The sequence below is a fragment of the Amphibalanus amphitrite genome, unplaced genomic scaffold (assembly GCF_019059575.1).
Source record: "Amphibalanus amphitrite isolate SeventyFive unplaced genomic scaffold, NRLGWU_Aamphi_draft 000142F_arrow, whole genome shotgun sequence".
Taxonomy (NCBI): Eukaryota; Metazoa; Arthropoda; class Thecostraca; order Balanomorpha; family Balanidae; genus Amphibalanus; species Amphibalanus amphitrite.
This window is the reverse complement of record NW_024881637.1, coordinates 496,524-520,487: the sequence shown is the minus strand read 5'-3', so window position 1 is coordinate 520,487 and position 23,964 is coordinate 496,524. Positions and strand designations below refer to the sequence as shown.

At 51.8% G+C, this 23,964-nt stretch overlaps 2 protein-coding genes across 5 annotated transcripts in view; one reads left to right on the top strand and one right to left on the bottom strand.

Annotated features, from left to right (window-relative positions):
• Positions 1 to 1,215, bottom strand: part of LOC122382546 (adenylate cyclase type 10-like) — a 28,530-nt gene extending 27,315 nt beyond the window's left edge. For all 4 annotated transcript variants that reach the window (XM_043368030.1, XM_043368031.1, XM_043368033.1 and 1 more), the window contains exons 1-2: positions 825 to 1,215; positions 189 to 337 (exon numbers count right to left, since the gene is read on the bottom strand). In XM_043368030.1, coding sequence (XP_043223965.1) covers positions 189 to 337; positions 825 to 1,051 — 376 coding nt within the window. In that variant the 5' untranslated portion in view covers positions 1,052 to 1,215. The remainder of the gene's footprint in view (positions 1 to 188; positions 338 to 824) is intronic.
• Positions 1,216 to 1,726: 511 nt separating this feature from the next.
• LOC122382545 (echinoderm microtubule-associated protein-like 6) lies at positions 1,727 to 23,427 on the top strand. The gene is made up of 29 exons (XM_043368029.1): positions 1,727 to 2,413; positions 2,660 to 2,819; positions 3,666 to 3,862; positions 5,947 to 6,103; positions 6,281 to 6,389; positions 6,598 to 6,659; positions 7,334 to 7,488; positions 7,709 to 7,846; positions 8,048 to 8,301; positions 8,673 to 8,885; positions 9,083 to 9,238; positions 9,494 to 9,611; positions 9,756 to 9,884; positions 10,121 to 10,307; positions 10,626 to 10,825; positions 13,099 to 13,241; positions 13,391 to 13,548; positions 13,744 to 13,980; positions 14,351 to 14,543; positions 14,823 to 15,089; positions 15,425 to 15,669; positions 16,020 to 16,230; positions 16,561 to 16,728; positions 17,020 to 17,180; positions 21,186 to 21,306; positions 21,479 to 21,576; positions 21,759 to 21,866; positions 22,168 to 22,328; positions 22,557 to 23,427. Exons 1-29 carry the CDS (start codon positions 2,220 to 2,222, stop codon positions 22,759 to 22,761), a joined length of 4,905 nt encoding a protein of 1,634 aa, XP_043223964.1. The 5' UTR covers positions 1,727 to 2,219; the 3' UTR covers positions 22,762 to 23,427.
• The last annotated feature ends 537 nt before the right edge of the window (positions 23,428 to 23,964 follow it).

Genomic DNA, 23,964 nt, shown 5'->3' with positions numbered 1-23,964 from the left:
TATACAAGGAACGTTGGGTACCCATCAATTCCTCCACAAATATCTTTTATGTTTAGCATATTTCGACCACCGTCCAGTTAACCCAAATTATAATTTTGCCTTCTCTTCGTAAACCCTGAAAAACTCTATTGACCGGATGTCTGTGATCGACTTCTCTCATTCCCATGATTCCCACCTAGCCCTCATACCGGAGACGTCGACAAAGAAGGTGATGGCGTTGGTGTCCTTTCTGTGCGGCATCTGCGTATCCTGGTCGGCGATCAGTACGTCTGGCGTGTGGGTGGCCAGCTGCTGGGCCCGCTTGGCCGCGGCCGCCTCCCCGCCCGGGATCACTGACCTGTCAGAGGGACGAGACGCCGGCGTCAAAATCAGAGGGCACGATATTACATCCAGCAAGCAGATACTGGGTTAGGGACGAAGAAGCTGAGCAGGGAAATCAGAACCAACACAACTTCAGTATGTTTCCGGCAGCCATCGGTGGAAAGCCGATACACCTAACTACACAAATAAGGCTATGGTTTTCCTTATACGAAAAGGCTAATAAAATTGTAGGTAGGCATATTGTAAGACAAAATAAGCAGGTTGTGACGATTTTGGCAAGAAGGTTCTGCCAAAATCTTCTTGCCAGATTGATCATTGGCATCATCAAGTTGCCAACTTGATCATTGGCAACTTGATGATGCCAATGATCAAGTTGCCTTGATCATTGGCAACTTGATCTGCCAATGATCAAGTCTTTGAGTACGACGATGCGTGATATCCTCTGAAGTTCATTCGTACGTTTCCCTAGAGCCGTCATTACGTCCAGGAAGTCCCGCACCCACCTGAGTCGTCGGAGGTTGGACGTTTTCCGCTCTGGCCCGATGTCTCCCACAAACAGCTGCTGAGAGATGTGCTGGTTAAGCATGTCTCCGGTGGCTCCAGTGGCGTCCAGACTGCCCTCCAGACCCCCTTTCTTGCGGTTCTCCAGGGAGGAGAGCCGAGAGGCCGAGGAGCGGGCCGACGGAGCCTCCAGCGGACTGTGGTTGTGCGGCGCCTTCTTCTGAACCATGTTCGGTGATTATATACGCACCATTGTATAAATAATGGAATCGAATCTAATCAGAGGAGTTGAATGGTATTTCATGCTCTATATTCAGCAAATATGGCGATTATCAATGCGTAACAAGAAGCGTCTTTATTGCCATTACTGCGCCAGCGAAAGAAAGCACTGGCTCGTTTACTTTGTTGCCCCTCGCTTCTTTACTTGCTCGTGTGCTTCATTTTACAGAACCTCGCCGAAGCACGTCAGAAACAGGACGGTGTCATTTAATGTCATCGTTCAAGGTGCAGTTGCACCGAAAAATAGCTATTTTTGAATAATATTAGCATATGGAATGCGTATTATCGATCGTAAGTAAAAAAAAAAAACTTGTCTTGTTAAATCATGCTATCAGCACATTCGTCGTTTAACATCCAAGCTCGGTCACGGAAGTGTAACTTTAACTCATGGTTGTTTCGCAACCATAACTGTGCTGCTCCATTTTGCAAAACCCCGCGCCGAAATATACTTATTTATTCATACCGATAGCTGCAACCATTGAATTCCTCTACTGTAACGACCCGTGCCACTTTGGCGCCCCGCGGCACGGTTCCGTGGTGACCGGCCATTGGTTCCAATGTTGTCACCGGCGCGGCTGTCGGGGGGGTTAGCTGGTATATTGATTGGTGAGGAGGCCCTGGCAACCGGTACACAGGGCTGCGTGCCGGGCCGGCCACCACAGGTCCTGCCGAGCGGGCCGATCGAGCCGGGCTGACCGACGGGACGGGGCCGGCCGGCCGTGCAGTGCCGTGACAGCGCCCACTCGGTGTGGCCGAGTCCAGTGTGCGGTGGACTGACCGTAGGCTGGCTGGAAACGTCTGTGGTGCCACTGAATGTCGGCAGCGTCGCTAGAACTGAGTGAGCATCCAGTCAAGTAAGTGATTGAAGACGTTTTCATAACTGAATCTTCTTCTTGATAACACGAGGATCAAGGAACATGCCTGACATCCTATTCGCCGGCGACAGTCTTGTATGCCAATTGGCATTCAAACTCGTCTAGGATCAGCCCTCACTCTTATATAAGTGACGGGTGATCATACCGTCAGTTTAAACTCAGCTACGTTCAGTGGCCTCCTCTTACCTGACCTCTCCTAACACCTCTGACCTGTGACCTCTGAGCACCAACAACGAGTCCAAGATGACTGGCCGCGCTCCCCCGGACGCCAGTCTCAGGCTCCAGTGGATCTTTGGCTACAACGGCGTGGCCAAGCGGAACGTCCAGTTCCTCTCTGAGGACGTCATCGTCTACTTCACTGCCGGCGTCGGCGTGGTCTACAGGCTCAAGGAGCGAGAGCAAAAGTACTTCCACGGACACAACGACGACATCACATGGTGAGAAAATCGAATAAACATATTGGAATCATCTTAAAATTTGAACAAAATATGTAACTTCCTAATATGTATTATCATGTCTCAATATTTCATCTCGGAGCTAAATTAATATCAATTTGCGAATTATATTGGATATATATCGTGTGGCTTCATGTTCTTCGGCCCTAGGCAATATCATCACCGTCTAGATTTACTTTTAGACAGAAGCATGTGCTACTCCGTTTTACTCTTCTCCTGTCCCCCCAGTCTGGCTGTGAGCGGTGACAAGTCCAAGGTGGCCACCGGACAGATCGGTGACGACCCCTACGTCTGTGTGTGGCACCCGCACACCATGGAGACCCTCTCCGTGCTCAAAGACGGACACATGAACGGCATCCGACGCGTCCAGTTCAACAGCGACGGAAAGGTCAGAGGTCACAGCGAGGTCGCGAAGAGGTCACGATGGAGGTGCGACAAGGTCATTCCCCTGCGTCAAATATCGTGCCGCTGGACGGTCTAAAACATTCCCAGTTTACCGAACGACGTTTGATGTCGAGCTCAAACGGCTTAGCTCTTCGCTGACGCTAAATCAGCATTTTGCAATGAGTTACGAGGAAATATCATGCAATCGTGCTGTATTCGTGACATCTGCTGTATTCTGCTGCGTATTAGATGCAGCGCAAGAGGCCAACTTACTGGTTATGGGCTGCACAGAATCATCGCCTTGTTGCAAACGAGCAAAACTATATTTAGTTTCCGCCCGTCGTGAGTTGGAGTGGGTCGATGGAAAAATAAGGTCACCTTCATACACGAACATGTATAAGGATTTGTTAATGCTTGCATTGCAACACGAAACTCAATTATGCACGTTATTTCCAAGATATCGTGTAATGTGGACAATGAGTGCTAACATTGTTGCAAAATGGACTGTCCTCTGTTACGTAAGACCCAGGAATATGTAGCCAGCTAATGACGCCTCTGTTTGCATGTTTCATCATGCGACGTAAATGCCGGATATACGGTTTACCATTGCTAATTAATTTAATGGCAACCAGTTCATAACATTCAACCAAGTTTCAACAAAATGGCATAAAATAACTTTGGCGATTTCGTGTTGTCGCATCACTACTCAAGACACTCGATCGCCATAATCCATCAATATCTGCAGCACAAAGTGACGGAATAATTAACTCTGTTACATGACCGATCATAATTTTTAAATGACTTTTCGAAAAGTACCTGACCGATGCCCCTCCGTATGTACCCCCTGCAGCTGCTGGCGTCGCTGGGTATGGACGATCCGAGCACCCTGGTGGTCTGGAGCTGGCAGAGCGGCGTCAGCGTAGCCTCTACCACGGCCCACTCAGCGCGCGTCGTCGACCTCTGCTGGAGCCCCTACAGAGAGAACGAACTGGCCACCTGCGGCGAGCACCACCTCCGCATCTGGCAACAGCTCGGAAACAGCTTCAAGTAAGCGTAGTTGAAAACAGACAGACACTATTCGGCCGGTGACGATTCACGTTACACCACAACACAACATCATCATCCTAGCAGCTGGATCCTTTCCACTCAGCACCCCAGCAGCCCTGACGCCGTTCCGCGCTGTTTTCCCAGGTCTGACGGGGCAGTGTTCGGGGACTCGAGCCGCGCACTGACGCCGGTCCGCACTGGTTCCAGGTCCCACGGGGCAGTGTTCGGGGACTCGAGCCGCGCACTGACGCCGGTCCGCACTGGTTCCAGGTCCCACGGGGCAGTGTTCGGGGACTCGAGCCGCGCACTGACGCCGGTCCGCACTGGTTCCAGGTCCCACGGGGCAGTGTTCGGGGACTCTAGCCGCGCACTGACGCCGGTCTGCACTGGTTCTCAGGTCCCACGGGGCAGTGTTCGGGGACTCGAGCCGCGCACTGACGCCGGTCCGCACTGGTTCCAGGTCCCACGGGGACTCGAGCCGCGCACTGACGCCGGTCCGCACTGGTTCCAGGTCCCACGGGGCAGTGTTCGGGGACTCGAGCCGCGCACTGACGCCGGTCCACACTGGTTCCAGGTCCCACGGGGCAGTGTTCGGGGACTCGAGCCGCGCACTGACGCCGGTCCGCACTGGTTCCAGGTCCCACGGGGCAGTGTTCGGGGACTCGAGCCGCGCACTGACGCCGGTCCGCACTGGTTCCAGGTCCCACGGGGCAGTGTTCGGGGACTCTAGCCGCGCACTGACGCCGGTCCGCACTGGTTCTCAGGTCCCACGGGGCAGTGTTCGGGGACTCGAGCCGCGCACTGACGCCGGTCCGCACTGGTTCCAGGTCCCACGGGGCAGTGTTCGGGGACTCGAGCCGCGCACTGACGCCGGTCCGCACTGGTTCCAGGTCCCACGGGGCAGTGTTCGGGGACTCGAGCCGCGCACTGACGCCGGTCCGCACTGGTTCCAGGTCCCACGGGGACTCGAGCCGCGCACTGACGCCGGTCCGCACTGGTTCTCAGGTCTGACGGGGCAGTGTTCGGGGACTCGAGCCGTGCACTGACGCCGGTCCGCACTGGTTCCAGGTCCCACGGGGCAGTGTTCGGGGACTCGAGCCGCGCACTGACGCCGGTCCGCACTGGTTCCAGGTCCCACGGGGCAGTGTTCGGGGACTCTATGCCGCGCACTGACGCCGGTCCGCACTGGTTCCAGGTCCCACGGGGACTCGAGCCGCGCACTGACGCCGGTCCGCACTGGTTCCAGGTCTCACGGGACAGTGTTCGGGGACTCGAGTCGCGCACTGACGCCGGTCCGCACTGGTTCCAGGTCCCACGGGGCAGTGTTCGGGGACTCTATGCCGCGCACTGACGCCGGTCCGCACTGGTTCCAGGTCCCACGGGGACTCGAGCCGCGCACTGACGCCGGTCCGCACTGGTTCCAGGTCTCACGGGACAGTGTTCGGGGACTCGAGTCGCGCACTGACGCCGGTCCGCACTGGTTCCAGGTCCCACGGGGCAGTGTTCGGGGACTCGAGCCGCGCACTGACGCCGGTCCGCACTGGTTCCAGGTCCCACGGGGACTCGAGCCGCGCACTGACGCCGGTCCGCACTGGTTCTCAGGTCTGACGGGGCAGTGTTCGGGGACTCGAGCCGTGCACTGACGCCGGTCCGCACTGGTTCCAGGTCCCACGGGGCAGTGTTCGGGGACTCGAGCCGCGCACTGACGCCGGTCCGCACTGGTTCCAGGTCCCACGGGGCAGTGTTCGGGGACTCTATGCCGCGCACTGACGCCGGTCCGCACTGGTTCCAGGTCCCACGGGGACTCGAGCCGCGCACTGACGCCGGTCCGCACTGGTTCCAGGTCTCACGGGACAGTGTTCGGGGACTCGAGCCGCGCACTGACGCCGGTCCGCACTGGTTCCAGGTCCCACGGGGCAGTGTTCGGGGACTCTATGCCGCGCACTGACGCCGGTCCGCACTGGTTCCAGGTCCCACGGGGACTCGAGCCGCGCACTGACGCCGGTCCGCACTGGTTCCAGGTCTCACGGGACAGTGTTCGGGGACTCGAGTCGCGCACTGACGCCGGTCCGCACTGGTTCCAGGTCCCACGGGGCAGTGTTCGGGGACTCGAGTCGCGCACTTACACTGACCGGCGTTCTCTACATCTCCGAGAAGACGCTGGTGACCGGCACCGAGAAAGGGCAGCTGTACATCTGGAGGGACAAACAGCTGCACGAAATCATCGAGGAGGCGCACGAGGTAACGCATCGCACGCCGTGGTCAGCCTCGATAAGACGGCAGGCGTCATTGTTATAACAATGGTTATAACAATAACAACTATCTCATCTCCACTTCTATAGGAGTGGAGATGAGATAGTCTGACGGTTAATTAATAGCCCCCGTGTCCTGAGCTGAGCGGATGACTGTTTGTTTCAGGGTCCGGTGTTCTGTATGGCGCTGGCTCGGGAAGGTTTGGTCACCGGAGGGGAAGACGGTCACGTGAAGATGTGGACGGCCCACTTTGACGTCAGCAAAACGGTCGTAGGTCAGTCAGGCGGATGCGCAAATGGACTGCGGTGTCAATCGCATAAAACAAATTAGGCTTCATTAGACATCTTTTGTTTAGATATTATCTGTATATTTCTATGCTTAAATTCAGTCATTCACCTTTACATCTTTGCTAGTTCTTTGTATCCATTATAGTTTCAGTCGTACGCTTCTAAATGCAACATCATTTGTGGCGTCTTTTTCAGCTCGCAGTCCGTCACTTCACAGTAATGGAGCTGTAACATCTGTCTCCTGGGACCACGGAAAGGTTCGGAGCGAAAGCCCGCCAAGCCAAGCGGAGTAGTCGATCTAATAATTTGGTGTTTAAAGGAAAAGTGCCACCTTCGTGAAATATGAAGATATCGTTGCTTTTCATTTTGACATTATTATTTTTCATGTTCTTTTTAAATCTGGTGCCAGAAGTGCACAATTCGCAAAAAAGTATGTCAAACTATTTAACATATTGGTACTATGTTTGTACTCTCTACCGCACCTTCTGTATGATGTCATAGCGATGACATCACACTCAAGCCAATCAGCCTTCAGAAGACAGTCTCGTCGGCTTGTGTCAGATTAGCTGATTGGTTAAAGCTGAGCTGATTGGAACTGATTGGTTAAAAACCAAAGCCTCGCCGCGGGTGGCTGTATTACAGGATAAGAACGCATTCCTGGGATAAGGACGCATTCCTGGCATATTTTCTTTTAAAATTGCCGATACCTACAAATGGAGGCCGAAATCGGCCGTAAGGTGGGACACTCTCGGGGTTTTCGGACACGGGCTACAAGATGGCCATCTCAGTTTCAAACCCCATGTTAAAGGTGACCCTTTTCCTTTAAGAAGTGTTATGGATAATGCCTTCTACCTGTTTGCAATTTACTTTTTGAAGTCGGGAAATCGGCATAAATCTGACGCTATCCCTCAACATGACACGTTTTTTTCAGTTTCTATTCGGCACAAAGCTGAGTGAGATATTCATCCACCACGACGGGGTGAACGAGTGTTACATGCAGGGTCACGGCAAGGGGGAGCTCTGGGGCCTGGCCCCGTTCCCGGAAAACTACAAATTCGCCACCGCCGGAGAGGACCACACCGTTAGGTGGGTGGCAGGAGGTTTAGTAGGTTTAGTTGTATGTAAGTTTGACTAAATTGCAAACAACTTATGTTTTTATTCATTCGGAATCAATTACTAAATATAATAACTATGTACATGTCTGTTTCAACCTGTCTATTTTTTATGTGTCCTCTTCGTGTCCTCGTTAACCCTCCGTTATCTCCACTGACCTTGTATGCCCTCGACCGTTCTTTCTCTGCCGTAGGATCTGGGATGTGGAGAAGCGGGAGCTGCTGGAGACCACGCGGCTCGACCTGGCCGCCATGTCCTGTGCCGTCTCACCAGACTCGACCCAAGTCGCCGTCGGACTCAAATTCGGCACCGTCGTCATACTCAACGCCAAGTGAGTGAAGTATCCGGCCAGATTTTTAACGATCTTTGTTCACGCTCTCCCTCTCTCTCTCTCTCTCTCTCTCTCTCTCTCTCTCTCTCTCTCTCTCTCTCTCTCTCTCTCTCTCTCTCTCGAAAACAATGTGCTGTTTTGGAGTGCCCTCTATCTCGAATCACCAATCATGATCTGTGGCCCATTTCTTCATCGCCACAGAGACATGAGTGAGGAGGTGCGTTTCGCCGACCGTCGGGAGGACATATCGGAGCTGAAGTTCTCCCCGGACGGCTCCCTGCTGGCGGTCGGCTCTCATGACAGTATTGTGGACGTGTACCGCACGGACGAGTACGTGCGGACGGCCGTGATGCAGGGCGCCTCCAGCTATATCACCCATCTGGACTGGAGCACCGACGGACGCTATATCGAGATCAACACGGGCGCCGGGGAGAGACTCACCTACCGAGCCGCAGGTGGGGTCTGGGACTGGGACCATGGGACTGTGTGTTTATTGCTGCGACTGGGTGCAGGTTCGGTTCTGGGACTAGTTCTAGGACGTGGTTCGGTATGAAGCTGTATTACTATTTTCATCCAAGAACAAAATAATTAGCGCAATCATATTTATATAAAAACACAATGGCTGCATACTGCAGTGCAGCGCTCTTTGATCAACCCTCAAAGCGAACCATGTGACCCTTAACCTCTCCTCCCCCTCAGATGGTGAGCAGGAGGTGGACTCTGACGTGCTCGACTCGCTGTGACTCTCCCCCTCCTACTCTCAGATGGTGAACAAGAGGTGGACTCTGACGTTCTCGACTCGCTGTGACTCCCTCCCTCCCCTCAGATGGTGAGCAGGAGGTAGACTCGGACGTGCTCGACTCCCTGCGCTGGGCCTCCCGGACCGGAGTTCTGGGCGCCGAGCTGAGCGGTATCTGGCCGCGCTACTCGGACCTCACCGACATCAACAGCGCTGATGTCGACACCGACGGGGGCGTCGTCGTCACCGGCGACGACTTCGGACTCGTCAAACTGTTCCGGTTCCCCTGCAGGAAAAAGGGTGAGACTGCTGCTCCCTTTGGCGTTGTTGATTGTCGAACTGGTGTAAACAAAAAACTGTACACGTCTGTTACCCTTCCGCTCATTAAAATTAACGTTGCGTCTTGTCATTAGTGAAAATAAAGGTCAAACTCTGTTTTTGATTAGAGATGATGGTGCCATCTTCTGAACAATCCCGTGCTCCGTCTCTCACTGCAGGCAGCAAGTACCGTTCGTTCGTGGGTCATTCGGAGCACGTGACCGGTGTACGGTTCACCTCGGAGAGGACCCACGTAGTGTCTATCGGTGGCGGGGACCGATCCGTGTTCCTCTGGAAGTACCAGACCGGGTCACCGGACACCGGTGAACACGTCGGTACGTCAGCGGTGCAATTTAACTTTTTTAAAGAATGGGCACGAAAGTAATAGGTGTTCGAAAGTCGAGGATTAAGTGCAGCACCACTGGTTACGTCATAAATTCATGCCTAAAATCGTCAAATAATTTGTATATATTTAATACGAATTACGACATCGATGCACATAGCACCACCAGCTGCATAATTAAACATTCAATATTTTACATAGAGTTGATCATCATTTAATTTTCATGTAATTATGATTTGTTTCCCAGTGGCGGTGAGGAAGAGTGTGCAGGTCTCGGAGGATGACGAGCCAGACACGGACACGGAACATTTCCCGGAGATCTACACAGACGTTGAGAACGAGCAGAGCGTCCTCAAACCGTCCAGGTATGTAGCTTAGAGCAGAGGTATCATGCCTTTTTTGGTCAATTATTTATTTTGGCGTCTATCAATATTTTGTTAATCTATCGTAATAAAGCTTTGCATATGTAAATCAACAAATGAGTTACAGCCGTTCCTCGCCGCCGCCAGGGTGAGCCGGAAGCGTCGCGAGAAGCGCTCGGCGTCGGCCTCCCACCGCGGCGTACCCCGGCAGAGGGCTGCCCCTAACGCCGACACCAAACTGCCAGAAGCCGGACTCAAACTCAAGTTTGTCGGCGGGTGAGCTAAGAGAGCATGTGAACTTAGTGTGTCCTATCGAGCTTATCTCCCCCCCCAAAAAAAAACTGCAGTGAATAAGATATGAAAATCGATTGTACTCGTTTTAATGGAGGCTTGCATTTTATCGTTCAACGCTTCCAGCGCCTCATTCATTCACTACGTAATTTTCGCTTCATTAAATTTTATTTCACGTAGAATCCTTTAATGCTATCCAGGAAATTATGATTATCCCTCAGGTACCGCGGCCACGACACGCGGAACAACCTGCACTTCAGCAAGGAGGGTCACCTGGTGTACCACCTGGCCGCGCTGGGCATAGTGTACGATCCGGCCACACTGGGTCAGCAGTTCTACGACAAGCACACGGACGACATTCTCTGTCTGACCGTGCAGCCCGGCACGGACGTGGTGGCCACCGGACAGGTGAGGCGGGGATACATTTTGTCTGGCTGGGTATGTGCCGGACAGGCGGACAATGTAGACGTGTAATCTGGCCAATGTTTTATAGACGAGCCTTGTAGCTGCTCATTCGCTATTTCAACCGTTCTCCGTTGCCCTATGCGGTGCCCGCAGCTCCCTCTGTTCCATCATCTCTGTTTCTTCCCTGTTCCGCTATTTCACCCGCTCTTCCTATGCGTTTCCCGTTGTTTCACGTATATCAGCCGGACTGCTCACCCCTACATTTACCGCCTGTTTCGCCGAACTTTCTCCGACGCTTTAGCACCCCTCCCGTACCTGCAGATGGGCGCCGACCCGTCGATCCACGTCTGGTCGGCGGCCACCCTGGACACCCTGTCCGTGCTGAGCGGCGCCCACCAGCGGGCCGTCGTCAGCGTATCCCTCAGTCAGCAGGGCTCCGTGCTGGCCAGTATCGGCGGCGACGACCACCACACGCTGGTACTCTGGAACTGGCAGACCGGCCAGAAACTGGCCTCGGCCAGGTCAGTCACACGCTGTGGGGCAAAGGGGCCTGCCCTCGTCTGGTTCGGTCATGCGTTCTGCAGGTCAAAACATACAGCGGCGTATTTAGAAAATCGCGAAGGGGGGGGGCCAAGGGTTTGGAGGGCGCCACCTCACCCAAGGAGGGCGCCATACGGTCGCGAGATAAAAAAATCGCTCAATGGGGGTTGGGGGGTTGGGAGGCGTTTTTTACCATGCCACCAGTTTTTTTTTTGCGTAACCTCGTATAGGTCGTGCTGCATTGATTTTGCATCGTGTGTATTCATTATACTCCAGGTCACAAAAGGTCAAGTGTTCTTGAAATGCTGCGCCGAAGGCGCGCGAAATTTTTGAAAACAACCTTTTCCTCCGCTTTTTAGGCACGCCTTTTATACGATCACTGTTCAAAGCTCCTCTCGCTCTTTTACCAAATTTGAAGGTGTAAAAAATACCTAAGGTTTGGTCGGGCCGCTGCCACACAAACTGTACAGAAAGCTTGGCTCATGGGTGTCGATGTATAAAAGTTTATTGGCGGTGGCATATCTACGCACCAGATCACCGTATCGGATTGATACCGGAGCGCGAGATGCGTAAACATCATCCAAATTACCTCAGACCAGCCTTCATAGCCTTCTCACAGATGCATACACACAGTGTACCCACATAACCAGTTTCAATCACCGAAACTTCAGATGCCTGCTGTTGCGCCCGAACCTGTTGACAATACTTAATCGTAATCCATATAGATGCCATGATGCACGTAAAGTAGGATCAATCCGTTAAGACCAAAGACGTGTTTTATGCATCGTAGAGCGTAGATAGTTTTGGTAGGTATAGATACTTCATTCATTGTGCTGAATGCACGTTCATTTGTGGCAGTTTTCACAGGCAAGACATCAACTATGTGCAATAGAACGACTAAGTTGAAAAACATGCCAAAGGAGTAAATAAATGATAGGAGGGCAGCGATCAACGGATGTTGCCAATAGGTAGAAGGGCTGCGATCCACAGGAGGGCACTAATAGGTAGAAGAGCCCCGATCAACATCCCGAGTTTCGACAGTAGGGCACCGATAGGTAGGAAGTTGGCGAGCAGCAGGAGGGCGCCAATGGATAGAAGGGCAGCGATCAACAGGAGGGCACCAATAGGTAGGAGGGCGCCGATCAACAATCAACAGGAGGGCGCCACCAGGTAAGAGGGTGGCGAGGAACAGGAGAGCACCAATAGGAGGGTGGCGATCAACAAGAGGTCGCCAATAGGTGGGAGGGCGGTCATCAACTGGAAGTCGCCAATGAGCGGAAGGGTGACGATTAAAATGGGGGTGGCAATGGTGAGGAGGGCGCCTTTGCTCAAGAGGATGACACGAACAGGAGGGCGTCTGTGCGGAGGGCGCTGGTCAACAGGAAGGTGCCAGTGGATAGGAGGGCGGTGATCAACAGGAGGGTGCCAGTGGTTAGGAGGGCGGCGATCTACACGAGGGCCCCAATAGGAGAAGGGCCCCGATTAACATTCAACAGGAAGGACTAGGGAACCAATAGGTAGGAGGGCGGCACTGAACAAGAGGGTGCCAAAAGGGAGAAAGGCGGCGTTCAAAATTTCACATGAGGGCTCAATAGGTAGGAGAGCGCCAATAATTATGAGGACGCCGATCAGCAGAAGGGCGGCAATGTGTAGCAGGGTGGCGACCTACAGGAGGGCGCCTTCGGGTGAGAGGGCGTTTATTTACAGGACAGCGGCTTACATAGGCGACCACCGTTACGCTTAGAGAGCTACAGCCTACAAATGTGGTTGGAGGGCGCCCGAGGGAGCCCTCCAACCGTATTTGGAGGGCGTATTTGGAATGGGCGTCCTCCGAGGGCGCCCTCCATCCGTATTTTCCCTGTAAACACATTCGCGATTGGAGGGCGCCCTCCAGTCGCGATTGTTTTTCGATTCGATTATATCACAATTGCATTTGCGATTGGAGGGCGCCTTCGGCGCCCTCCAATCGCAAAGGGCGCCTTCGGCGCCCAAGGGGGGGGGCCATGGCCCAGTGGCCCCCCCCCTGCCTACGCCCCTGAAAACATATTCGGCTAAGGTCTCTCTGTCATTGAAGAGATGAGTTCACAACATCTAACTATGTTACCTTCCAGTTATTCTCGGTCAATCTGATATTGGATTTATTGCGTTCCTCTCATCAGTTGATGCCGTATGTTGATGTCATCAGATGAAATCAGGCTCTTTCCTTGATTGGTCCTGCCCGCTGACCGCTCCCGCTGACCTCTGCCGCTCACAGGGGTCACTCAGAGAAGGTGTTTGACCTGGCGTTTGATCCGACCAACCCGCACAAGCTGATGACAGTCGGTGTGCGCCACATTCGCTTCTGGACCCGTTCCGGAGGCGGGCTGACTTGGAAACGGGCTGTGCTCGGGAAACTCGGTAAGTAGCTGATACAGGGCATTTCATTTCCATTTTCCAACACAACTCTCCTCCGTTCATATTACAAAGCATGACAGGCACCGTTCGGCTAAGTTGTCAAAACTTCCTGCCCAGAAATCTGTATCTGACCCATCTCGTCCCTCTGTCAGATAACCAGGACACGATGCTGTGCTGCGCCATGTCCGGGGACGGGTCCAGTTTCAGCGGCGGCGCGTCCGGCACCGTCTACAGCTGGTCCAACGGCCGAGTGGCCACCTCCGTGAAGGCGCACCGCGGACCCGTCTACTGCATCGCCACACCGCAGGAGGTAGGGCTCGAACGTTTACCGCTAGGGAGAGTGAGGGAGAAGGAGAAAGAGGGAGAGGAAGAGGAAAAGGAAGGGAAAAGAGAGGAAGGAATATAGGAAAATGTGTGTTTTTGGCTCGTTGTCTTTTTGGTGTCTCTCACATCTTCGGCTTCCCAGAGACTGCAAACACAACTCACCACTTTCTTTGTCCTCCAGGGGTACCTGACCGGCGGCCAGGACGGTTACGTCTGCCTCTGGGACAACGAGTTCTCCCGCTGTCTCAAGATCTTCCCGATCAGTAACGCTTACGTCACTGCGGGTCACATGACACTAACGACCGATCATCCGTCTATCCGCGCCTGCGCCATGGGCATGGGGAGAATCGTGGCCGGGACCCAGCGCGGAGAGATCGTAGAGGTCTATGAAGACGGCAATATCTGCGTCACCATGGCGGTGAGGAGAGAGAGAGAGAGAGAGAGAGAGAGAGAGAGAGAGAGAGAGAGAGAGAGAGAGAGAGAGAGAGAGAGGGAGAGAGGGAGAGGGAGAGAGAGAGAGAGAGAGAGAGAGAGAGAGAGAGAGAGAGAGAGAGAGAGAGAGAGAGAGAGAGAGAGAGAGAGAGGGAGGGAGGAGTCACGGTATTGATTTCGACTCTCGATGGCTGCTCTTGTTCTACCAGATGAATTCATTGGGGGAGCGGAGCTTGTCGCAGCTTCCCTTTCGTGTTTACTCGAGACTTGCCATATGGGATTTAGCCCGATCCTGTCTGAGTTCCTCCCTCTTCCCCCACTGATTCCCTGACCCCCACCCCTCCCCCTCCGGTCAGGGTCACGGCCGCGGCGAGGTCTGGGGTCTGGACACCCACCCGACCACGCTGGAGTTTGTCACCGTCAGTGACGACCACTGGCTGCGAGTCTGGAACCGGTTCAGCGGCGCGCACATGACCGACCTGCGCCGGCCGGCGCGCAGCGTGGCCTACAACTCGGACGGCTCCTGCCTGGCCGTCGGATTTCTGGACGGTACGGAGAGCATCTTGAATGGTGTTGTGTATGAGTTGGCGTTCACCTTTTTTGGTTGATAGGATTTTTGATGAAAGTTCACATAGGATTGTTCGCACATTGCGTTTGAATTGACATTCAACAAATAATTTCTGCTATAGTTCAGACAATACGACCACTGACTTTTCCGTTATATATGTGTTCCCTTTTCCACTTGTTCCTTTTCTCTACAGATTATTACCGGTCTGTTGATTCGCGGAAATATGATCACTAGGTTTTCTCCCTATCTCCGCTCCGCAGGCAGTGTGAGTCTGTTCTCGTCGGACAGTCTGCTGCGCGCTGCCACCGTCCACCACCGCGACTCTCAGATCTCTGCCGTCCGCTGGTCGCCGCGGGCCGTCCGCGGCCGGGGGTTCCTGGCTGCCGCCTCTCATGACGACGTGGTCGATCTGTACCACTGGTCGGAGGCGGGCCAGCTGCGCCGCGTGGCCGTCTGTAAGGACGCCTCCAGCTACATATCACAGGTGGACTGGCTGGAGGACGGACGGCTCATCCGCAGCAACTCAGGTACGAGTCACAGAGAGCGGAGGGTTGACTCTGGGTCTGATGAAGTATGGTCAGTGGCAGATGTGGTGATATATCACCGCATCTCCCTTGCATGTATACATGCAAGGGAGGGACGGATTTACACTCGTCTTGTCACATAAAATAAGCTCAACTGCGATGAACATTTAGAACCCATAAGGTCAAAAATGATGCAGAACCATCGCCATGTTTCACTCGCGAACAGACCTACATTGGCTGACGCCATTAGGCGGTCGTAGGCAATCGCATTCTACACATGCTTGTCGAACGTTACTTCAGAGTCTGATTGATGCTCCCCCTCTCTCACCTCCCACCAGGAGCCGGTGAGCTCCTGTACCACGACTGCCCCGCCGGCCGCCGGCAGCTGGTGCCGAACTCCGTGGAGCCGCTACTGGACTGGCACACAGAAACCTGCGTCCTCAGTCCGAGTCTGGCCGGCATCTGGGCGCCGGAGGATGACTACACCGATATAAACGCGGCGGATCGCAGCCCCGACCGGACACTGGTGGCCACCGCCTGCGACGACGGAGGGCTCATCAAACTGTTCAGATACCCGGCCAGGGTCAGTATCAGCAACAGTCGGCTGAGCCTGTAACGAGCGCCGACGAAACGGGGAGGTAGACTGCGCCGCAGCACACTGGGTATTGCGGTACAGCCTACCTAATCACATGAACGCGGGCGGGGCCGATACGAACGAATGGGAAAGAAAGCCTCGTCCATAGAGAAGCCTATGCCATACCACAAAACGGGAACAAAACTTACACCTGTGAGGCCTTAGGACGGGCATTTCCCTAGAATAAAAGACAAACAAAACACGATAACTAAGTTGCATGTGTTACACTGCACGTTTCGCGTCCGTTTCAACCCACACCTTATGCTCGCACTAACTCATCCTCGTGTACCCCTCACCAGGAGAAGTTCTGCCGATTCCGGAAGTACTCCGGCCACAGCAGTCACGTGACCAACGTGCGCTGGTCGTACGACGGCAAGTACCTGATGTCGGTGGGCGGCGCCGACTGCGGTGTGTTCGTCTGGAGCCGCGTGCAGAGCACAGAAGTGGCGCCCGGCTACACCAACCCGCTGGACCCCGACTCTGGCGACGACCTGGCCGTGCACGACCTCGGTGAGAGCGTGGGAGGAGGGCAGAGCAGGGGAAGATAAATGAGAACGCTGGAGGAATGTAGAGGAATTGAAGGACGAGGGAAGTTCGAAGGGGATTGGAGAACAGGGAGGACACAAAAGTCTCATGACCCTTTAAAAGCTAAGTGATTGTAAACGATCACTCCTCATTTTTTTTTCGATTCGTAATTGCTTCTTAATTCTGTATTTTATCGGAAATTCATTGGTCATGTCATATAATCGCTCCAATTATCTGCAGTATTTTTCTTGATGTCTAAGCGACTCCAAAAACCCTAGCCCACCGTCCTCATCTCTAACTTCTGAACTTTCTCAGAGCTAACTGCGTCTCACGGCGCTCTGGCCGGCGGCGAGTCGCGCCGGCCCGTGTCCGCCCTGCCCCGCCACCTCACGGGGGACCGGCTGACGGGACTCTACCTCCAGTCGGGAGAGGTGTATGCGGTCGTCACCCGCACCAGTGTCGTCGGATACAACATCGAAAAGGGTGAGCATTACACCGAGCAGGGAGAGCTGATCCCTCCCGGCCCTGTGATGCAGAGACGCCTATCGGGAGGAAGGTTGCAGCCTGTGTTTTGATATCAGATGCAACGAATTTAACGTATTAGGCTCAACGCTGCGTCAAAACAAAGCAAAGATGATGGGTATCCCTCACGTCACTCCAATACTAAACAGCATCTGTTTTTTCCTTTTGTACCTGTCCAGGCAGTCAGCTGCTAGGTATCCAGCACGAAGCGACGGTGCTGAGCAGTATATGCCCCTCTTTGCACTCTCGCAGGTAATCAGGTGCTGGGTATTCAGCACGAGGCGCCGGTGCTGGGCAGTGCGGCCGTCTCTGCTAACGAGTCGCACCTGCTGGCCGTCTCTGAGCGGGACGACTGCTCCTCTGTGACAGTGCTGGACCTGAGCCGCGACGGCGACACCATCGGCATGCTCCGGGTAACGGGAACGCGGCAGGGCTCGGGGGGGGGGGGGGGGGGGGACGGCCACATCACACCGGATGGGGGCATGTCTGGTGTGGGTGTTAAATACGAGTAGAATAGATAAGACAAGAGCTCAGAATATTCCAACATAATGGCTCAATGTGATCCGCAGAAGTCTGTTGTCTCACTAAACAGGTACAGCTCTACGAGCCAAATAAATCAACTTCTCCAGTCCCAGTCGTCCACACCTGCAGAGGTCAAAAAAACTTCCTACTCGCTTACATTGTAGGCGACAGAAGCTGACAGGCACCAGAGACATTTGGTGACAAAGTCACGAAAATGGTGAACGCACTGCATCGCATTTGTTGACGGCGTTTTCGCACACTGCTAGCGAACAGACTAACCAGCCAATCCGCGGCGAGAATAACCCTGAGCGAACCAATCGGATGCTGGTGACACGAGGGGACAACGCTGAGCTAACGCCCCAGCCGCAAGGGAGCCTTCACTGTGGATTTTGTAGGCCCCAGGAGCCAACGCATCAAAGATTTTGAGCGGGCCTTTTCGGCGAACGTCTATGAGAGGTATACCGTGATCATGAACACGTAGCAAAACAGAAGTGGACTCTCGCGAGCAGGGATGCGGAGCCGGAGCCGGAGCCGGAGCCGGAGCCGCCGGAGCCGGCATATTTTGCCCGGAGCCGGAGCCGGAGCCGGAGCCGTGAAACAATATAACCCGGAGCCGGAGCCGGAGCCGGAGCCGTCAAAAAAGGGGGCGACTCCGGCTCCTTTTCTTACGAGGAAACAATTATTTACCTAGTTCGGTTTGACAGTACAAGGCGTAAAACAATGTGGTATTCAAAATAGCCTTGTTATACAAATACAGAAGCAACGTGTACCAATCCCATCGCCTTTTTTTCTTCCACCCGTATTTAACCCGCGCCCCAGTGGCGGTCTCAGCCAACTTCGCCCTAGTGAGGGGGGGCATATGTTACCACCCACCTTTAACTCAAAAACTAAGAGGGCTAGAAAGACGCGGTAAAAAGTAGTCGATAGCTCTCAATGCGTACGTTTGAAAGTATTTCGGTCATTTTTCACCTTAGAGCAATATTGGGGTCACCAGAGGTCATCAAAGGTCAAAATTTGCCAATTGTCATGATATTTTTCAGAAAACATGCCGCTATCTCAGGAACTATGATAGCTAGGAAAACGCATGGAACAGCAATCGGTAGCTTTTGAACTCTTCTTTTGAAAAGGTCATTATCAATATTGACCTCAGGTCAACGGTTTAGCCTCCAGAGGGCAAAAACTCCAAAAATAGCCGTTTTTACGAAAAGTGTTTTTCGACAATAACTTTCGACTACAAAAAGCCACGACATTTCTATTGCCAGAATCGTGTTCCCCTCGCCGAGACGCGTCGAATGAACTATAATTTGACCTTGAAAGGTCAACTTGAAAATTTGACCTCAGGTCAAGGTCATGACCTGACCGGAAAAGGTCATGTTGCATATCAGTCGATGCGTCTCAACAAGACTAACACAATGAAACCATCCCCAGCGTTCTATCTCTTTCCAATCGCGAGTTATTGGCAAAAAACTGTATGTAGCCTCAAATGACCTCGAATGACCTTTCTAGAGGCTATCAGCAAAAATGACCTCTTGGTCGTCACGAGTGGACTAAATCATTGTGATTCTGAAATATTTGGACTGTTCCTATGCGTACACACGGATCTAGAGGCATTTTCATTTTTCTCCATTGACTTGTAATGGAAAGGTCACGCCACTGACCTGACCTTAGGTCACGGATATAAAAAATCCGAGATATACAAATTGTAGGTGCCCATAACAGCATGCAATCCACCAAGTTTAAAACCTTTCTGACAAACATTGCAGGCTGGACATGATTGCAAACTTTTTTTTTAGGCTTGGTCAGTTAACTTGACCTGGTGACCTGACCTGACATGACCTGGGGTCAAAAATTTCACACATTGTCCAAAATTGATGTACCAAAAGCTACCCCAAGCGGCGCGGCGCTACGCGCCGCGGTTTTTTATTCACACGCAAAAAACGCGACAGGGTAGTAACATATGCCCCCCCCCACTGGGGCGAAGGTTAATTGATCGCATTGTGGATGTACTGAGTAGAAGCCGGAGCCGGAGCCGCCGGAGCCGGATCATTTTACTCGGAGTCGGAGCCGGAGCCGCCATGATATTCACCCGGAGCCGGAGCCGGAGCCGGAGCCGATTTTTTCTCCGGAGCCGGAGCCGGAGCCGGAGCCGTCTGAAATTTCCACGGCTCCGCATCCCTGCTCGCGAGTAGCGCTCAGTGCTTGTCCAATTTTCAAACAAGTTTGAATGCTTTCAAGAAAGGGACTGGCGCCGTGATGAAAGCTGAGTTGTTGTATTGTGGTTATGATTTTTTCTGTTGCAAGGCAGGACATAACACTGGAAGTAAGGAATCTTGGGTTGTCTAACTTTGCTGATTTAGGTATACTTGTAAGTTGGATATAACAACGCTAGCCCGGTGGGCATCAAAAGCAAGGCTGTGTGGATTTGTTGCCTGATTTTGAAACACTTGCCAAAGTTGTCAATGAATAGATGTTTTTACTGTAAATATTGACACAACTTTCATTTTGATTTTAATTTGTTGAGCCCTAGAAGAGCACAAATTTCAATTTTCATGAGCTGGTAAAAGTAGGTATACCAGTCCAAGGACTCCGAACAAATGTTGTGGGTTGGTATGTAGGTTGTAAGCTGGGAGGTTGTAGGCTGGTAGGTTTTCTGCTTTGTGTTGGTATGTTGTAGGTAGGTTGTAGGTTAGTAGTTATGTGAGTTTGGTTCAGGCTTAATTGTTTTTCCTTCATTCCGACTTCTACTCTTTTACTCTTGCGTAAGTGTTAAAGAAGTCTGAATGAAAGAAAAACATCATTACCTAACCTAATCTTACTTTCTACCCTACCACCTATTACCTACCAGCCTACAGCTTATCTACCTTCTACCTTATACCTGTACCTACAAGTTACAACTTCCTTCCTTAAACCTGCCAACCGACAAGCTCCGAAGCATACAACCCACCTACCTAGCACCTACACCTATTTTATTTTGACTTATTGTATACTAGTACCAAAAATCTAATGATTAGAATTTTGGTTTAACAATATTAGTGGCCTTGATGTGGAACAGGAACCTTTTGCAACATGTTGCATAGGTAGGTATATTGTATTATACATAGGCACCTATTATTTGTTATGTCATAACAGGTGTGAAATCCCACCATATAGAACACAAATGTAGATGTTATGGAAAAATGTAAAATAGAATGTCAGCAATTCTTAAATGCATCTGCACAAGATTAGTTACACATGCATTCAGTGTCCCAAAGTTGAGTTTTGGCTGGGGTGTCAGAGGGGGATATTATCCACCAAAAAGGGGTAGAGGGTGGAAACTGCTGGTTAGAATAGATACAAAAATAGTGAGAAAAGATCAATGGCATTTATTTTTATCCATGAGTATCTATGATCATAAACCAACTCCAAGTATCCACACAACTCAGTCCACCACACCTGTCCACTTGTCCAAGTCCACCACACCTGAACTGCCTTTTGAGGTAACAAGGTGTTCTTGGCTGAGAGTGGTTAATTGCTCTTAGAAATTGGTGGTGAGAGTGGCAAATGAATCTCAGTATTTCCCACCCAAATCAACAAATTTTGGGACACTGTAATACATTATCCAGGTTTAGGGCCACACTATTATTGGTGACACTAACACATTGGCCTGATGAATCCTAGAATTTTTCCAATTTTACCACCCTATTGCAACACTTATCTGGCCTCCGGGGGCAGGGGACACAAAGGGGGTGGAAAAATTTTGTAGTTGACACAAAATAAGTTTTTTTGACCTCTGCACACCTGAGCCAAAAGGTGGGCTCTTCTATGCCACGCGGAGGACTTACCTTCACGTAATGTTTTGTGCATTTTTATTTCTTGTTTATTACGCTCAATTTAATTTAGTTATGCGCTGTTTTCAGGCGTCCAACTCCCAGGCGGAGGACATATTCCGGATGCGGTTCTCCGACAGTGGTCGGTTCCTTGTCTGCTGCATCCACAAAAATGGACATTACCTTCTCAGAGTCTGGAACTGGAAGAAAGGTAAGTCTTGTTTATTCTACCTCAGCACAAACATATCTGGATTAGATACGTTTTTGCAATCACTGAATTAAAATGCGGTACCTTGCTGTCGGTAAATGCTAAAGCACATTTTATAAATTGTGTACGCGGCTTTTAGGTACTTGTTTTATTAACGCCGTCGCACGGCTTCCAGCGATGCAGGTGGCTCAGACACAAGTGAGCGGAACTCTCCTGGACGCCGACTTTTCACCCTCGGACGATCTCAAGCTAACGGTCCTCTGCTCCAAACAGGTACGCCCGTTCATCATCAATCTGAAGCGTCAACAGTTCAATTTCCAAGTTCCTGTCATGTGTTCTCAGTGCTCATTGCTGTGCGGCATTATTTCGTGCGCTGGTGCGCAGCATATGTCTATTGAATTGTAAATGTGACATTGCATTAGCTTATATTAACGGCTGTATTTGTCGTTGAACAGGTCCTGTTTGGTAAGATAGTGGGCGTGGCCATTCAGCTGCAGAAGGGCTACATCCCGCGGAAGAAGAAGGGCTCTGACCGGAGGTTCCTCTGTGTGGCCTGCGGACCGGTAAGTGGCGGGCCTGGCACCATATATTATAGGGCTTCGTAAATTCATCTATTTATCGATAGCATATTTCAACCCTCGTACAAAAAACGAGTCTGCTTTAGTGAAGTCATAAAAGATCTAGCTACATATGTACCTCTTGTTCCCTTTCAAAGAAGCTTACTTATAGGTAATTCGCCTTTCCTCCACATCTCCTGCCTGTCTCCACTGACATGTTAACGCATATTGACATGCCGTCTCCGATTTTCGCTGACACATGTCCCCGTGTATTCTGCTAACATGCACTCTTGTTTCACGCCTTTAGGATCACGTGTCGTACACGGGAACCAGCGACGGCCGGCTGCTGGTCTGGAAGGGACCCATCATGTCGCAGGTGGTCGAGGTCACTCAGCACGGACCCGTCACCTCTGTCAGCGTCAACAGGAGCGGCTCGGCGCTGCTCACCGCCGTCAGGACTGTGCAAAAGTGAGACAAACGCCGAACTGTATCAGATTTGGACAGCACTAGAAACTAAGCATATACAATGACTGTAATGGCTGTTTAAATGCTTATGAAACATTTGAAGAAAGAGGGCGTCATTAAATTGTCATTCCCGTTAGTAATGCTCACATTGTTTCACCTTTTATACATTCTAGTAGCGTTTTTATTACACCAGGTCACTGAGCCTTATGTCCCGTCTGTCTCTGTTCTCAGCACGGTGGCCCTGCACCGCTGGACCACCTCCGTAGCCGTGGAGTGGCACTACAGCCTGGAGGTGCCCGAAGACGCGCACATCGAGTCAGTCAGCTGGGCCAAGGGCCACGTGCTGGTCACCACCGTGGCAGACAAGAAGGGACACGTCATCGAGGTCAATATGAAGGAAAAGAAACACCGGGAGCTGATGGAAGTGATGCTCTGAGGATGTGACGTGACGTGATGTGATGTGAGGACGTGACGTGTCATGACGGAAGAATGTGGAGTGGCTCAGGCTGAATGTGAACGATACGAAACACCTGAATGCGAATGATTCCGAGGACAATCGTTTCGTCCACTGGATGCTCTGCTTCTATTGAAAATAGTGATTATGAGGTATGTTGTGATGAGGCTAAGAGTGCTCTGACGGCTGCTTGACACTCGTGTTATGTGACAGAACATGTCTTCTTAGTCGTTTGATTTCAACTAAAAAAAAAAAAATATTTAACCGTGCGACTTTACTGATCGGCGAGCGAGAGCCGGAATCCACGGTGAGACTGTGCCGCACTACACGGGGCCATGCGGTACAGTCTAACATCCCGTGGCGGCATTTGGCGAGACCGAAGCCGTAAGGAGCGTTCGCTGTCTGTTATGAACTATCCGGTTGCATCGCCCCCCCCCCCCCCCACCATATAATATCTGTACCTACGCTTGTTCGTTGCTTGTTTGAGTAGTAGGCCTCTATACTAAGCTCAATTACTACGCATGTAGTTTGTGTAGTTTGTTATAGGTTTTACTGGTATGGTACGCACATTGCTATTCATTGTTGTCAGTTTTTAGCAAACATCTATGAACGATATTGTCTACTGAATACACAGCATTTTGTAAGTCAGACTGTTTTTCGAAGCTGTTTTTGAAGCTGTTCATTGTCACTGGCGAGTGGCAAATCCATTGGGACTGGGAGACAGGAGATAAACGGATGGCCAAGTTTGTGGGTTCCCAAAGGTTTAAAGCAGGCTTTAACAGCTAACTTAATAAGATGTGGTTTCAGGCAGAGAGGTGGGGAGAGGCGGACATTGCCGCATGTCCCTAGTCGCCGCCACCGCTACTCAACTAATTTGAAGTTTTTTTTTTCTTTTGAAGAGTAGGCATGCTGAAGAAGAACAATCGTTTCACATGGATGCGCAGGATAAGAGTTAGTCAGCGTCTGATCAACCGGATGATGGGCAGGGAAATGGTTGGTTCCTTTTAGGCTGCGTGCAGGGTGTCTGCTTCACTCATTATTTTTTTCTCGTGGAATTAACATTGCGCGAACGTAACCGATAAGAAAAATATTGTCGATGGAAACGGCAATGTCTTGCTAATTGTTGGTGTCAGAAGGCGCCATGATGTCTTTACTAGTCACCAGCAGGAATTTCACAGTACGAGA